At 52.1% G+C, this 14,121-nt stretch overlaps 5 protein-coding genes across 5 annotated transcripts; 1 reads left to right on the top strand and 4 right to left on the bottom strand.

Annotated features, from left to right (window-relative positions):
- Nucleotides 1-24: 24 nt before the first annotated feature.
- On the bottom strand, nucleotides 25-2,805 carry MAM_01556 (heat shock protein 101; the record flags this gene model as incomplete). Its single annotated transcript, XM_040820355.1, has 1 exon — nucleotides 25-2,805. One exon carries the CDS (start codon nucleotides 2,803-2,805, stop codon nucleotides 25-27), a length of 2,781 nt encoding a protein of 926 aa, XP_040681843.1.
- A 568-nt stretch (nucleotides 2,806-3,373) lies between these two features.
- Nucleotides 3,374-4,236, top strand: MAM_01555 (uncharacterized protein; the record flags this gene model as incomplete). Its single annotated transcript, XM_040820354.1, has 2 exons — nucleotides 3,374-3,613; nucleotides 3,676-4,236. The coding sequence occupies 2 exons, from the start codon at nucleotides 3,374-3,376 to the stop codon at nucleotides 4,234-4,236; spliced, it is 801 nt and encodes a 266-aa protein (XP_040681842.1).
- Nucleotides 4,237-4,573: 337 nt separating this feature from the next.
- Nucleotides 4,574-6,150, bottom strand: MAM_01554 (uncharacterized protein; the record flags this gene model as incomplete). The annotated part of the gene is made up of 4 exons (XM_040820353.1): nucleotides 4,574-4,714; nucleotides 4,780-5,310; nucleotides 5,849-6,031; nucleotides 6,088-6,150. 4 exons carry the CDS (start codon nucleotides 6,148-6,150, stop codon nucleotides 4,574-4,576), a joined length of 918 nt encoding a protein of 305 aa, XP_040681841.1.
- A 1,659-nt stretch (nucleotides 6,151-7,809) lies between these two features.
- MAM_01553 (interferon-induced GTP-binding protein Mx) lies at nucleotides 7,810-11,083 on the bottom strand (the record flags this gene model as incomplete). Its single annotated transcript, XM_040820352.1, has 4 exons — nucleotides 7,810-7,867; nucleotides 8,003-8,205; nucleotides 8,261-8,638; nucleotides 9,707-11,083. The coding sequence occupies 4 exons, from the start codon at nucleotides 11,081-11,083 to the stop codon at nucleotides 7,810-7,812; spliced, it is 2,016 nt and encodes a 671-aa protein (XP_040681840.1).
- A 370-nt stretch (nucleotides 11,084-11,453) lies between these two features.
- MAM_01552 (Prephenate dehydratase) lies at nucleotides 11,454-12,574 on the bottom strand (the record flags this gene model as incomplete). The annotated part of the gene is made up of 2 exons (XM_040820351.1): nucleotides 11,454-12,310; nucleotides 12,406-12,574. The coding sequence occupies 2 exons, from the start codon at nucleotides 12,572-12,574 to the stop codon at nucleotides 11,454-11,456; spliced, it is 1,026 nt and encodes a 341-aa protein (XP_040681839.1).
- Between the last annotated feature and the right edge of the window lie 1,547 nt (nucleotides 12,575-14,121).

The following is a 14,121-nucleotide window of genomic DNA, read 5'->3' as shown; positions in this document are numbered from 1 at the left end:
CAACGCCACACTTGGCCGCTCAACTTAGTCATAGATATCTTCATCCATGTCGTCTCCGACCAACTCGTCGACGGCATCGTCCTCGTCTTTCATCATGTCATCATCGTCGCTCATCTCGCTGTCGGGGTGGTTCGACAACACCGTGATCTTATCGTCGATGAGCTCCACCCGGGCAACCTCGCCATCGCGGATGTTGTTTCGCAGAATGAGGATGGCCAACTTGTTCAGGACCTCCTTCTCAATCAGGCGGGCAAGAGGCCGAGCACCGTAGGCAGGCGAGTAGCCAGCGTTGCCCAGGTGGTCCTTGGCCTCGTCGGACACGTCAATCTTGACCTTGCGCCCGTTGTCCTCGAGGCGTTTCTGGATTTCGTTGATGCGGAGATCCACAATCTTTCGGATCTCCCTGCGAGTGAGCCTGTTGAAGATGACGACCGAGTTGATCCTGTTCAGGAACTCGGGGAGGAAGTAGTTGCGAAGCGCGCTCATGACAAGTTCGCGGGTTGAGGCGTCAATCTTGCCGTCCTTTGTGCCCGGCCGAGAGAGGTACTCGGCACCCAAGTTGGAGGTCATCACCACGATGCAGTTCTTGGCGTCGACGACTCTGCCTTGGCCATCGGTGATTCTGCCGTCGTCCATGAGCTGGAGGAGTACGGTCAAGATCTCCTTGGCGGCCTTCTCGACTTCGTCGAAGAGGAGAATCGAGAACGGCTTTCGACGCAGAGCCTCGGTGAGCTGACCACCGGCATCGTGGCCGACGTACCCGGGAGGTGCGCCAATCATGCGGCTGAGTGCGTGTCGCTCTTGGTACTCTGACATGTCGAATCGAATCATGGACTTGGGGTCATCGAAGAGGAACTCGGCGAGGGCCTTGGTGAGCAACGTCTTGCCGGTACCGGAGGGACCGCAGAAGAGGAAGCTGGGGGGCTGGTTTGGATTGGAGAGGCCAGATCGCTGCAAACGAATGGCGTTGGCAACGGAATTAACTGCCTCCTTCTGACCGACGACGACCTTCCCGAGCACCTTCTCCATGTTGATGAGCTTTTCCTTCTCGGAAGTGCGAAGTCGGGTAACAGGAATGCCGGTCCAACGAGCGACGATCTCGTTGATGTGGTCGGCTGTGACAATGTCCGTGACCATGGCTGTCGCGGCTTCGCCGCCAGAGGCGTTGAGAGCAGCATCTGCCGCGGCCTTGCGGGCTTCGAGCTCCTTGATGGTTGCTTGCTGCTCAGGAATGGCCCCGTACTTGATATCGGCAGCCTTTGCATTGTCGCCCATGTTCATGGCATCCTCCAACCGCTTTTCTAATTCATCAAGCTTGAGCTTGGCTTGGTGGATCTCCTCGCCTCGCTTGATTTCGTTCTGGTATTTTTCTCGCAGAGGCTGCAGCTCCTCCTCGACGTTCTTGGCATCCTTCTTGGCCTGCTGAAGACGTACCTGGGATGCTTCGTCCTTTTCCTTCTCTAGAGCCGCAATCTCAATCATGAGCTGCCTGAGCTTGCGCTCAAGGGAGTCGATGACCTCGGGCTGGGACTCGCGAGCGACGCGAACCGCAGCTGCGGCTTCGTCAACCAGATCAATGGCGGAATCCGGCATCCTGCGGGAAGTCAGGTACCGAGCTGCGAGGTTGGCGGCAGCAACCAGAGCGCTGTCAAGGATTGTAACGCGGTGATGTCTGTCGTATCTTTCCTTCAGACCTCGCAGGATTGATATCGTTTCGTTTATGCTGGGCTCCTTGACAATGACTTGCTGAAATCGCCGCTCAAAAGCGGCATCCTTTTCAACGTATTTTCGGTATTCGGCCAAGGTAGTCGCACCAATGCAGTGAAGCTGCCCTCTGGCAAGCATGGGCTTGAGTAAATTGGCAGCATCCATGCCGCCTTCGCCAGAGGAACCAGCACCCATAAGCAGATGGATTTCGTCGACAAAGAGCACAATCATGTCTTTGGAGTTTTGGATCTCGTTCAAGACTCCCTTCATTCGCTCTTCGAATTCACCGCGGTACTTGCTCCCAGCAACAAGCGCACCGACATCCAGAGACAACAGTTTGCAGTGCTTCAGGTTGTCGGGCACATCTCGGTTGACCATTCGCTGTGCAAGACCCTCGACAACAGTAGTCTTACCGACGCCGGGCTCTCCAATGAGAACAGGGTTGTTCTTTGTGCGTCGAGACAAGATTCGAATCACTCGTCGGATCTCCTCTTCGCGACCAATGACGGGATCAATCTTCTTGTCTCTGGCCATGGCAGTCATGTCGATGGTGAATTTGGCCAAGTTCTCGTTTTCTTGTTCAGTGTCGGCGGTCTTGCTGTCCACCCGCTTCGTGCCTCGGATGGCTTGCACGGCGTCTTGGACCAGCTTCGGCTTGGGGATGCTGGCCTCTCTCAACGGCGCCTGCAACGAGGGATCGTCGGCCAGAGCAGTAATGAGATGGTCGACGCCGATGTAAGAGTCCTTTTGGACCTTTTGCAATTCCATGGCTTTCCTCAAGACGGCATGGAAGGAGGGCGCCAGGGAGACCTGCTCTGGCGGGGGATCTTGACTCGGAAGCCGGACGAGAGTCTTCTTCAGGGCACGATCAAAGAGTTGAGGGTCGCCGTGAGCCTTGTCGATGACCTGTCGGAAAAGTGTGACGGTGGGGTTTTGAGGTGCATTTTGTTGGTCTTTTGAGAGGTCGACTGGCGGCTCCAGCAGCGAGACGGCAAGATGGACTGGGAGAAGCTGTGAATGGGCGTACTGCTCAGCCAGGCTCATGGCGTCTTCGACAGCCTTTTGAGCCCGGTCTGTAAAATCCATGCGGGACGTCATCGTAGCTTCTTGTGTATGTGTAGACGGAAAATGTCACGGTGTGTGGTGGTGAAAGCTGTGCGGCGTGTGATCGACTTGGCGAAAAGCTCAGCTTCTTGCGCAAAGCGACGAACAAAACGTGGGTATTAGATGTCTGAAGTCTGATTGAGAAAAAAAGAAACAAGAGGTCAAACTTGATTCAGTATCCAGGCTGGAGATATTATATCTGTCGTTGGGCTGTGTGGGCCAAGAAAGAGCTCTTTCTGCGCAGGGAGGCGAGCTGGCAACTGCTGGAAGCTGCTTGGGCGGCCTGGAGTCCCTGGACAGCTTGCCAGAAGCCACCAGAAGCTTGGCGAGGCTTCGTGATGTGACGCTGATGTCACTCGTATCGCGGGGCGCTGCCCCTCTCTCATTGGACAGCGCCGCCTACCCCATCGCCTGGCCTGCAGCCCGACCCCCGGCCGTTATTACGGGGCACCTCGCACAAGAACCACCGGCCTGGCAATCACTTTTCAGGCTCCGATGATCACATGACTGCGCGCCAGCCCCGGGGGGACGGGGACGCCTCGATTTTCGAGCTTGACTCGGCATGCCCAGTCGTGTCGACGCCGTATCGAAACTCGAGTTCAGCGAACCCCCGACCGCGATGAACACGACATCACGACCCCGGCTTGGCCGGTGGTCAAGTACACTGCGCACCTATCTTCGTCAAGCGCACACGGGTCGAAGCCAGGCCTGCCAGGGCCCCGAAGGCCACGGAGAAAAGATCTGGGTTTTTCGACACCGGAGATCCGACCAAATAATCTACTCTTTTGAGGAGAGGCTGGACGTACGTCATTCAATCTGACCTCTTCCAGGCGCCTCACTTTCCCAATTCGCTCATGCTGACAGGTGCCGCCGCAGGGATTCCACGCACTGAAGCAGCTGCCTTTCAACGGCAAAAAGACAAAGCCAGCCAAGCTCCGAAAAGACTACTGGTCCCCAATGGCCTTGATTCAGTTTCCCAAGGGCCGGGGGGCCGTCGGGCGTTCCGTCTACCAGAGACTACGCGAATTGAAGCACCTGCACGAGGTGTCTTGGACCGACGCATTTCGATACAAGTCGGCCCAAGAATTTACTGCCGCAGACGAGAAGAGAATTGCGGACGAAAAGGCTGCGGGGAACGAGTACAAGCCGGTGCGAAGCAAAGCGGAAAGAGGAATTGCATTAAACGCGCAAAAGACAAATTCTATTGCTGACATGGCGGCTGTTTTGGCCGGTTATGGAAACGGGAACGCAATCGCTACAGCAAACTCTGTTACCGACGGTCAGCCTCATCTTGTTCAGGTTTCTATTAGCTGGGCGAACGATCAGGATAAGGACTACGCCGAGGCGTGGTCCAAGAACGTCACGCACGGGCTCTTGGATGAGCCAGCCTACACTTCTGGGAACGAGGCGGAGTCTACGGCCTAGGGCGGCATTCGTCTAAACTGCCGTTCAGGAAGGAGAACTCTCAGACGTTGCTGTGCAGGCAGAAGTGGTGTCCAACTTTGATCGGGACAAATGAGGAGAAGACATAGTCGCCGAAGCCACGTGGAAATGAAAGGAGAGCCGATGTCTATCCGCCGCTTCCAACAGCAGCCCTACGCTGCTGGAATGTAATTGTACCAACATATAGATGTTGCTGGTCATCCATGTACCATATGTAAAGTCAAGCCTCTGCCGGAGCATATGCCAGGAACAATTCGCATCCTGGTACCTTGATGGCCCTATCACTTCCCTTTCCTTGGGTCCTGTATCCAGCCTGTGCTCATTGTGGCTTGATGCGATACTGCCTAAGGTATTCGTAGTGAGGAATGTTGGCATCGACTGTTTTGCGGATGATCTCCTGGGCCTCCTTTCCGTACTTGGCTTCCCAGTCTTTATTTTCGGCTTCAACGGTCAGTGTTTTCTGGGCGTGATTAGCTTGTAAAGCCACGTATTATTCTTCTGTCCCTTCCTTGTGTTATACCGTACCTGAGCGTGTGTTCTTGCCTTGAGTTCCCTGTTTTGGAGAGCATCATCATGAAAGCCATTCCACTTCGCAAACAACTTCTGAGCATGCTCCTGGTCAGCATCGTTCCACTTCAACATGCTCAGGTCGAACACGAGTCCCGTTCTCTCGCAGTACTTGCGGATCATAGCCTCTGGGTTGTCAAGCAGATCGTCGGCATCAACAACTGTCAGTCGATCCTTGTCAACGAGACCGCTTTCGATAGCCCAGTCTAGAAACCTGACAAGCTCCTCATATCCCATCTCACTGGGCAAAAAGTAGTCAAACCCACTGACTTCTCTCAGCGGCGGGATACAACATCGCCAGAAGGAGGGGACGGAGCGACGAGGGTGGCGAATGAGAAAGGTAAAATGAAACTTCTTGAGCATATCGAGAGGAATAACGGTGGGGTTGTTTGGTTCCTCACCGCCGCCAAGAGATGCTGCGATTCGGGTCTTCTCGCCGGGGGCGGGGAAGAGATAGTAGGCCATGTCTTTGATGAAAACGCGTTTGCCCTGGATGTCATGGTAAGTATCAGTCGCTGGACCTTGTGTTCGAAGATTGGTGGCGTAACAGCGAGCCCAAATTTGCCTATTCGAGAATCATCACAGGCCCAACCCTGGTGTCAAATCTTGCATAGTATATGCGAGATAAGAGCAGAGAGGGGAAATCGTTTTCCTGCTGGCCAGGGCGTCGATGCAACTTCATGCGAGGCAGACCGAAGAGAGCGGATATGGAAATGCAACTACTGCTACGTCCCGTCACGACGCGCAACGCAACGCAACGCAACACATGGGCTTGTTGTACAGCCGGAGGAACAAAAGCGGACCCTGATCAGCCCGATGCGAGCCGGAACTCCAGAGCATCCTCCACCTCACTTGAGGTATTTACCTTCTGGTATCAGCCCCTTTGGTGGTGGCATCATGACCGGACCAAGTCTTGCTCAAATGGCACAGAGATCTTGTTCTTGCCATTCACGTTCCGCCAACCACGACGTTAAAAAACAGAAACTCGGGCGGAAGAACACAGATTTGCACACGGAAGAGCGCGAACCTGTCGGGTCACCTCATCGAATCCTTCCAGTACGCTCTTGAACGTGGCGTCCGATACACCACTTCCTTTGCGGCGAGCAGGGTCGTCCTTGAAACGCTCACTGACGCATTCCGGACCAAAGTAGTATGCGTCGCCAAAAGGTTCATGCTGGCTAGCCAATTCGTCTCTGCGGGTCATGAAGACCTGGAATCATGTTATTAGAAGGTAGCGGTCGCAAAAACACAGATTCGAGTACTTACCCGTTCAAAGGCGGTGGAACACGCGCGCGGGTGCGTAATTGTGAAAATTGGTCGAGGCGCCATCTTGTTATAATGTTACAGGCAATAGACTATTGTCGCCTTTGGAAGGAAAAAAAGAAACCCCGAGGAGTACAACTCTGTACGAATGAGGGAGTGAATTCAGCCTCGGGGACACTCAGTTTTTAAGAAAAACGGCCGGTTGTCAGGTTGGAGCGAGGGAAAGCAGAATGGGGCTCGAACAGCGGGTACCGGGCCGTCGCTGCGCACTTAGCGCGCTGGTCAAAGTACCAAGTCTTTGTGACGCAGACTTCAAATATGAAAAGACTGGATCTTCAAGCCACACCCAGATGTTAAAGGAGGGGAGTGTCGGCGTCAAGCGCACAGCGAGTCCGTCCTGCGAGTTGCATGCTAGGCCGCCCTGTCTGGGAGGTCGTAGCGAAGTCGTGGCGATCAGATGCTCCGCTCCAGCTGTGAGGGGCGCGTCCGCTCGTCAGGTGGTTTAGCGGACAGGTTGGCCGTTGGCCCTGAAGCAACTACTCAGGCACTTCGTACAGAAGGTCGTGTTCGTGCGTAAAGGTTGAGCCATTTCTTTCGTCCGTTTGCATCGTCATGTCGAGAAATGGGGGCTGAAACCAAGACGGGCGATGGGTGATGATGGGTTACGGTGCCTGTCGACCGATCCTTCCAATCGATTAGATCTGGCGCACCTGCCAAGTTCTTGGAGAAGTACATCCGTATACTAACTAGTACTTACGTACTACGGTGCTACTCGGTAGTACTACTTGGCGCTCCACACATGCATGTCGCTTCCAGAGCTGTCCCATCCCTTTAAATGCGCGAGGGTGCCACTTTCGTATCGAACAAGGATGTCAACTAATAGGAAACCTAGATATAAGAGATACATAAGCGTACTAAGAAATAGTAGTTATAGTAGAAGTCCTAGCAATTTCCCTATTTACATAGAGCTACATTACATTTATCGCAGCTCCAGGTACCGAAGTACCTATCTACCTAACTTAAGTACCTACCTAGGTACTTACTTAATGTTCTTGGTACTCCGTAGGCAGTGCCACTACAGGTAGCGGTTGCAAGGTCTCGGAAGTCGGAGCGCTTGGTATGCAAATCCCCGACGACCCGATGCATCCACTTCATCATCGTGAATGTGATCTGAATCAATCTTGACCCGTTTGGCGTGGCGTCCGGGCATCTGCGTCTGCGGCGGGCGGATGAGCCGGGGCACATCTTCTCACTGCCGCTCATCCTACACGTTTTCAGCATGAAGATCACGAACGTCTGGTGATCATCGGAGGTCATTGTCAACAACTCGACTGCAACTTCAATCTACCGTCGCCTCTCGACCCGACCATCCATCCAATCTATCCATCTATCCATCTATCCGCCCATAGCAAGTCCCAAGTCCCGAGTGTAGCAAGTACTAATCATCTAGTCTGAATTCCAAACGGATCCAAATTGCCCTTCTAATGATCACCACCCAAAAAAAAACTTCAATGCCCCTCTCTCGAGTTTCCATAAGCTCGTCATGTTCAAAGACCAATTGTCCGCAACTCCTCGTTATGCATTGGGCTCTCCAAACACTCCTCCCCGTCTCTGTTGAGTTGTGAGTTGTCCAAGTGGTGCGTCAATGCCAGGCTCAGTCGCCATCTCCATACCTTGTCAACTCTCTCTGGAAATACGCCAAAACAACGCAATGCAAATCCTCACTCACTGGGCCTTTCCCTTTTGATCAGCTTTTTTGTAAACAATCGAAACGACTTCGGCCCTATTACGAGTCAGTCGTCGACTTCCGTGTCCTCAGGATTCGGTGATGCTTGCAGAACCGGGCGGACAGGCTGACACTGCCCTACAAATACCTTTTGCGCCGGGACGGAGCCCATCACAGCTCCTCAGTTCGTACAAGCAACTGTCGAGTACGCTCAGTTTTTCCTTCAATCGGGAGCGCTCCAGCTTTTCGTCCGGGTCCTCTGCAGCCAGTTGTTGAAGTACCGCGTCGCTCATCTTGTAAATTTCTCGAGGGTCAAAGACAGTTCGCAGTTTTTGCATCAGGCAACACTCTACCCCCAAGGTGCTGATGTCGTCGATAAACTTCTTCAGGGAGACCTATTTCATGGTTATTCGTCAACTTTATCGGGATGGAATATGTGTGATTGCCTACGTTGTAATAAGCCTCCAGGTAATCCACAGCCAAGGAACTGGCATGGGATTTCATATCCGCGTCCTCGGTAGCCTTGAACATGTCCAAGATTGCTTGTCGGCTTACTGTCAACCTTTGGGACCCCGCAATCTCAACGGGATATGATTCGTCAAGCCTAGCCTTCAAGTTGCGACGTCGTCGTTCGGCTTGCGCCTTTTGAACATGCGCTGTGAGCGCTTCGTTGTATGTGATTGCGTGTATGTTTTGGTACGGCCGAAGCAAATCTTGGAACGATGCTTCCAGGTCCTTGCCCAGGTCATCAATCGCAGGCCTGATGAACCGTCCCAGCCTTTTGGCTGTGCTTTCAACAGCGGCCGCACGCTGCTGGCTCCGTGCTGGCTGGCACTTGGGGTGAATCCATTCCCCATGGACTGGCCCATGATCCCTGCCCGTGTCTCCATCCCTCGTCCCAAGTGGCGGCGTACCTGGGTGCCTGCCTGCTTCTTACATACTTGTACCGGATAGGTACGATTATCGCGCCCGGGAGCGGGGGAGGCAAAATACGCCAAAACTGCCTGCGTCAGTGCGTGTGACCTGGTGCCTCAGGGCGGAAAGAGGGGTAAAAAGGGCAAAATACTAGCTAGCATGGAGCCGTAGCAACGCCAGCTTGCCGCGCGTGCGGCTACTTTCAGCTTAGTCTCGTCATTCCCGTGCAACATGGCTTGAGTACAACATACTCCGTACTCCGGGCTCCGTATACCAAGACCAATTGGCAATATGAGAAGATGGCAAACATGGCTCGAAGCAGCCACTGGGGTATAGTTATCAAGTTACGACGTACATGGCATGCGTACGGAGTATGTAGTAGTTTGAGATTCGGAAATTGCCCTTCCGTCCTTGCGTGCCCCATGGGCCACGTTGCCCTCCGGCCCCCTTTAACATCTTGTCCCGTGTACGGAGTACTTGAGTACACAAAGGACACTCCGGAGGTCGCACATCCAACCGCATGTCTCTCTGTGCCGTCCAAGTCGCTTGTACATTTCGACACTCAAGATACGACAGCCGCAAGCCAATTGACTCCCACGCCAACTGCTCGTTACTCCGTACCAACTACCACTCTCATCCATCCGCATCCTCATCCTCATCCTCATCCTCATCCTCATCCTGCCTCATGGACGACCCCAGTTCTCCACACTGGGCCTCGCCCCAAAACCACCGACAGCCGGGGCCACAAGTCCCTGTCGGGAAAGAGCTGGCGACTTGGCGACTGGCAGTGGCCAATGGCGTCGGGGCAGTCAGTGGCATGTGCCGCCCCTGCCAATCAATCCACATGCATCTTCTGCTAGTCAGTCATCCCTGCACGCCGGCTGATGTACATGCTTGGTGGACTGACTCCAAGATTTGCCCGAGAAGCCTTTCCGCGATCGCCTCCCATGGCTTGCATTGGTCAAAAAACAGCTCTCCTACAATGAGGTGATTGAAGGTTCCTGGCAGCTCACAACCACGATTTCGATCCATCAGTTTGGAGACGTCCTCCATGTAGGCCGATCTAAGCACTTGGTTGTCGCTTAGAATCGTGCTTTCATCATCTGGCTGGTCCTCAGGATCGACTATCTGTCTGGTGCAACCATTTTCGTTCATTTCATCCTTAATTTCGGTCAATAAGCTTTGGATAACTGCCCGAAGACGTTTCTGGTAACCTTCCTCGGACTTGGAGCTACCAAAAAATGCATCGGTATAATTTCCATTGACTGCTGCTTTCATCAGATCGGAAAATGTCTGGCTCACACTGATGAGATACTCTCGTTGCTCGACTATGCTCTCTCGTGGTGAACCAAGTTTTTCGATCTGACGTTTGCATTTCTTGATTCCAGACTCGACGTCCTTCACTAAGCCGGGCAGTTGCAGAACTATTTGGTCTCTCAGCAGATTGCTGAGACGCGGCTTTAGTGTTTTGACACCAACAGTAGATGGATCAAGCGTTGCCCAAGGGCCACTGGAAAAGAAGGCTTTCTCCGCATCGTCGCGCTCCTTCGAGGTTGCCTTGTTCTGCGTCATCTTGTAATCACGGTTCTTCAACACGTGCCATCCCAGCTTCAGCTTCACGTCATCATTTCGGGCCAGACGAATATATGCTGCTTCGCTCTCTGAGCCTTCGTCCAATGTATCCGGCTTTGTGATGAGGCCGATCGTGCGATGTCCGTTCGGATCATACCCCCTAGCTAGTCGAGTAACCTGCTGCAACGCGAAGTCACTCTTGGCAGAAACAACCGCAAGTATGATGCTTCTTGGTAGTTTCATGTATTTGATGGCCATATTCGTCACGGTTTCGGAGTCTTGGTCAGATTGTAGGCTGTTGCCGGCCTGAAACAGTCCCGGGAGATCGACCATTGTTAGATGAGGCTGGTCGGGCCCAGAAAGCTCAACTCGCAGAGTGTCATTTCGGAAAGCTTTGGAGGTTGGGGTAATGCCCATTGCCAACTTGGCTTGTTCAACAATATGCGACAGGTCCAGGGTGCCGGGTTCCACGACCGGGCGAAATCGCTTCAGCTCTTCTTGCTGGCGCATTGGGCGACTTGTTTCTGGGAGAATCGATATCTTTACTTCCACATTTGTAGATCGTCTAAGAACGAGCTCTGTCGCAAACCGTGTGCACAGGTTGTCCTTGGCAGGGAAAGACATGCCAGAAATGGCTTCCAGGACTGAACTCTTCCCCGCTGATTGATCCCCTACAACAACGATCTCAGGAAGCGGGACATAGCGAGCGACACCTTTTCCGCGGAGCGTGTCAATCAAGTCTAGAAGACTTTTGTGATCTCTAGACTGTAAATCAACAATAGCCATTTCGGTAAGCGTGGTGCAACCCAATAGTGATATTGTCTGTTGATGCTGATGGCAAAATGAAGACCTGGAGAGGACCAGAGCAATGTCTTAACGACTGGGAAAGATATGGCAGGCTGGAGGTACCAGAGTGAGATGAGGAGGAGGAGGAGGAAAGAAACATCAGGATGGTTGAAAGAGGTTGTTTTATCATGGCCTCTCTTGGCTTGCCAGTTGCCTGCATGTGTCAACAGGTTCTCGCCAGCTGTCAATGCGGGAGCTGCGAGAACACATCTTCGCTTTCATTTGGCTCTGAAGTGTGCTGACCTCCGCACACTTCGTTCTCAACCTGGCGATTTGCTTTAATTTTGTCTGGCTGTTCAAGATGACTAGGCTACCTGTACCTCTCCCAGCTCCCGAGCCATCTCCAGCTCTGAGCCGCCTGGCTAATCCTTTCCAAGGCCCCCTTCACTCGGCCATCAGCATCGTCATACCTGTGACCTTCAAATTCGACGAAAAAAATATACTGAAATGGTGCCAACAGGCTGGGCCGGCTATTAATGCTCGTCAAGTTGAGATTGAATTCCCGAAAGCAGCCAAGCACGTCGGCCAAGGCACCAGGAGCGGTATGAGGAACAGTAAAAGAGACAAGTGATTTACTGCCCGACCTAGCAATCGACAGCTTTTGCAAGTCCCAGTCGTCCGGCACTGAGGGATTCGTCCCAATTACGAGAAACCTGGTGGTGTTGTCCTCTCGATCTTCAATGTTTTTGCCCAGCAGGTCGAGGCCGTACAGGCTTAGAGCTAGGTGGTTCGATATGGCAGCCCATGTGCCGGTTTCATCTTGACTCACAATCTCAGCGGCCTTGCTGGTGGAGCTCACGTCGATAATCTCGACGCCCTTGAGATAGGTGGAGATGAAAGCATTGCATTGCCCAAATGCTTGGGGATGTGAATACAGTCGCCTGATGTGGCTGAGACTGTCGAGCACCGATGGACTGGGACTGGCAGCCGCGGGAGCGCAAGCTCCAGAAGTTTCGTGAGCTTGGTCCAACTTTTCAGAGGGCTTCTTGCGGCCAAGCAGGCAGTGGTGGACGTCAACGAAGATTTCGCCATCGACCGTGACGTCCTTGTATCGGCCATTCCGGTCCGCCAGGTTATCTAGGGTGAATACCACAGATCCGTTGGTCGAGTTCTCGAAAGGGACTACGCCGGCAGTGACCCGGCGATCCTGGACCTCATCAAACACGTCTATAGGGATGGTTCAGAACTCAGACCAAAGGGTTGGATGATCAGGTGCTGTCTTTTGCACTCGGATATGGAGACTTACCGTCTATGGTACTCACCGGTCTCAAGTGCCATTTGTCCTCGGGGAAAACCTGCCGAACCGCCTTGTGAAGGAGTCAGCAAGAGGCCCAAACCTGGTTGAGCCCTGGTCAGGGAACTTGCCTGGTGCGAGTAAGAGGCCACAGGGCCCAGAAAACTGACCACGGGCTGGTCGTGGGATGATGCCATGGTACTGACATCAGAGGTTCCCCACGACTGATGTTTGAGACGAGACGAAGGCCTGAATCGCCTTCTCTATGTATGGCGAGAGCTTGACTGGGACCCAACTGACGGGAACACACCAAAATAACCTAGACCCAAAAAAAGGCGCCGGGCCCAAGAATCGAGGTTGGCCGAGCTTTCCAGGACGAGACGTCTTCCACGTTTTGTGTTCTTACTGATGGATTTTTCTTTGACGGATGATGCCGACTTCAAAGGTTGCCTGTCGTGGACAACGCCCTGCGTACCGTATTAGCAGGAGGACGACGAAGCCGGTATGCTAGCTGTTAATGGAGTACTTGCCTCGGCCTAGCTATATCGCGCAAGTGGAGAATGGAAGGCACTGTAATGCATTCAATAGACATTAGGTAGTATCAATACTTATTCTCTTTAAGTTTTTCTAGCTAAGTCTGCTCTATAATAATACTTCTTATTTTACTAAGTTATACAACTTACTTTACTTTCCCACTAAATAATTTAAAGAGAAGAGAAACTAATATTAACTTAAATATTAATACTAACTTTTTTTAATAATACTAATTATACTAACTATTACTAGCTTTAAATAATTCTAAATTCTAATTTATGTTATAGTCTAAGCTATGCGCAATCTAGCGAGCGGGACATAGCTTATCCCTTTAATGACCTCCCTAAGCTTAGGGCAGCTTATTTATTATATACTCTTTCAGCTTAATAGTTAGGGCTTAGAGGGTCTAGTAATCAACAAGGCACTAATGCAGTGCCTTGTGTATACTCGAGCTGTAAGCTTGAGTCTATTACGCTTTATTCGATACTTATTAAATATATACTAAGACTAATACATTTATAATAGTCTAAGAAAAGGGGAACAGAGAACTTCTTCTTTTCTTTGTTTTCTCTTTTAGTTTATATGTCATGCTAGTAATGCTTACACGCACTTACCTATAAGGCTAGTTCTTAATATAGATAATATAAAGTCTTAGTTCTATTACTAAAATATAATATATATAATAAGTATTAAGTAGTAGTAATACTTATTCTCTCTTAGTCTTTCTAGCTAAGTCTGCCCTATAATAATGCCCCTTATTTTACTAGGTCATACAACTCCTCCACTTTCCCCCTTAACAATACGACGCAAACTGTGGACTGTAGGGTCAACCATCTCGACTTCGGGGCACGTTCGGATGGACCGTTCCGAGAATGTTGGGAGTTTCCAGACAGGTCATTGACGAAGTTCCGGATTACCGCAGTATCAATGGCAACCGCCGGCATCACACAGCCTCACTCAGGTTCGCAGCTGGTTGGACAAAGTTTATTTTCTCGCATGTCTCCCTATTTCTCCGCCCGTTACCAGCAACAAGCGCGCCTGGAAAACAATCACACGGGTCGGGTCGCATTCTCGATATCGCTGTTGCCGTGGTGGCATTTGCCCGCGCGCGCGCCACAGTCGTCAGGGAAAAGGAACCTCATCTACGGAGTACATCGTCTATTTCCCTGCATCCTCTCTATCGGGGCCCTTATCACGAAAAAAGCACCGT

The sequence above is a fragment of the Metarhizium album genome (assembly GCF_000804445.1).
Source record: "Metarhizium album ARSEF 1941 chromosome Unknown scaffold_2, whole genome shotgun sequence".
NCBI lineage: Eukaryota > Fungi > Ascomycota > Sordariomycetes > Hypocreales > Clavicipitaceae > Metarhizium > Metarhizium album.
The sequence above is the reverse complement of the archived record's forward strand: the minus strand, read 5'-3'. Positions and strand labels throughout refer to the sequence as shown.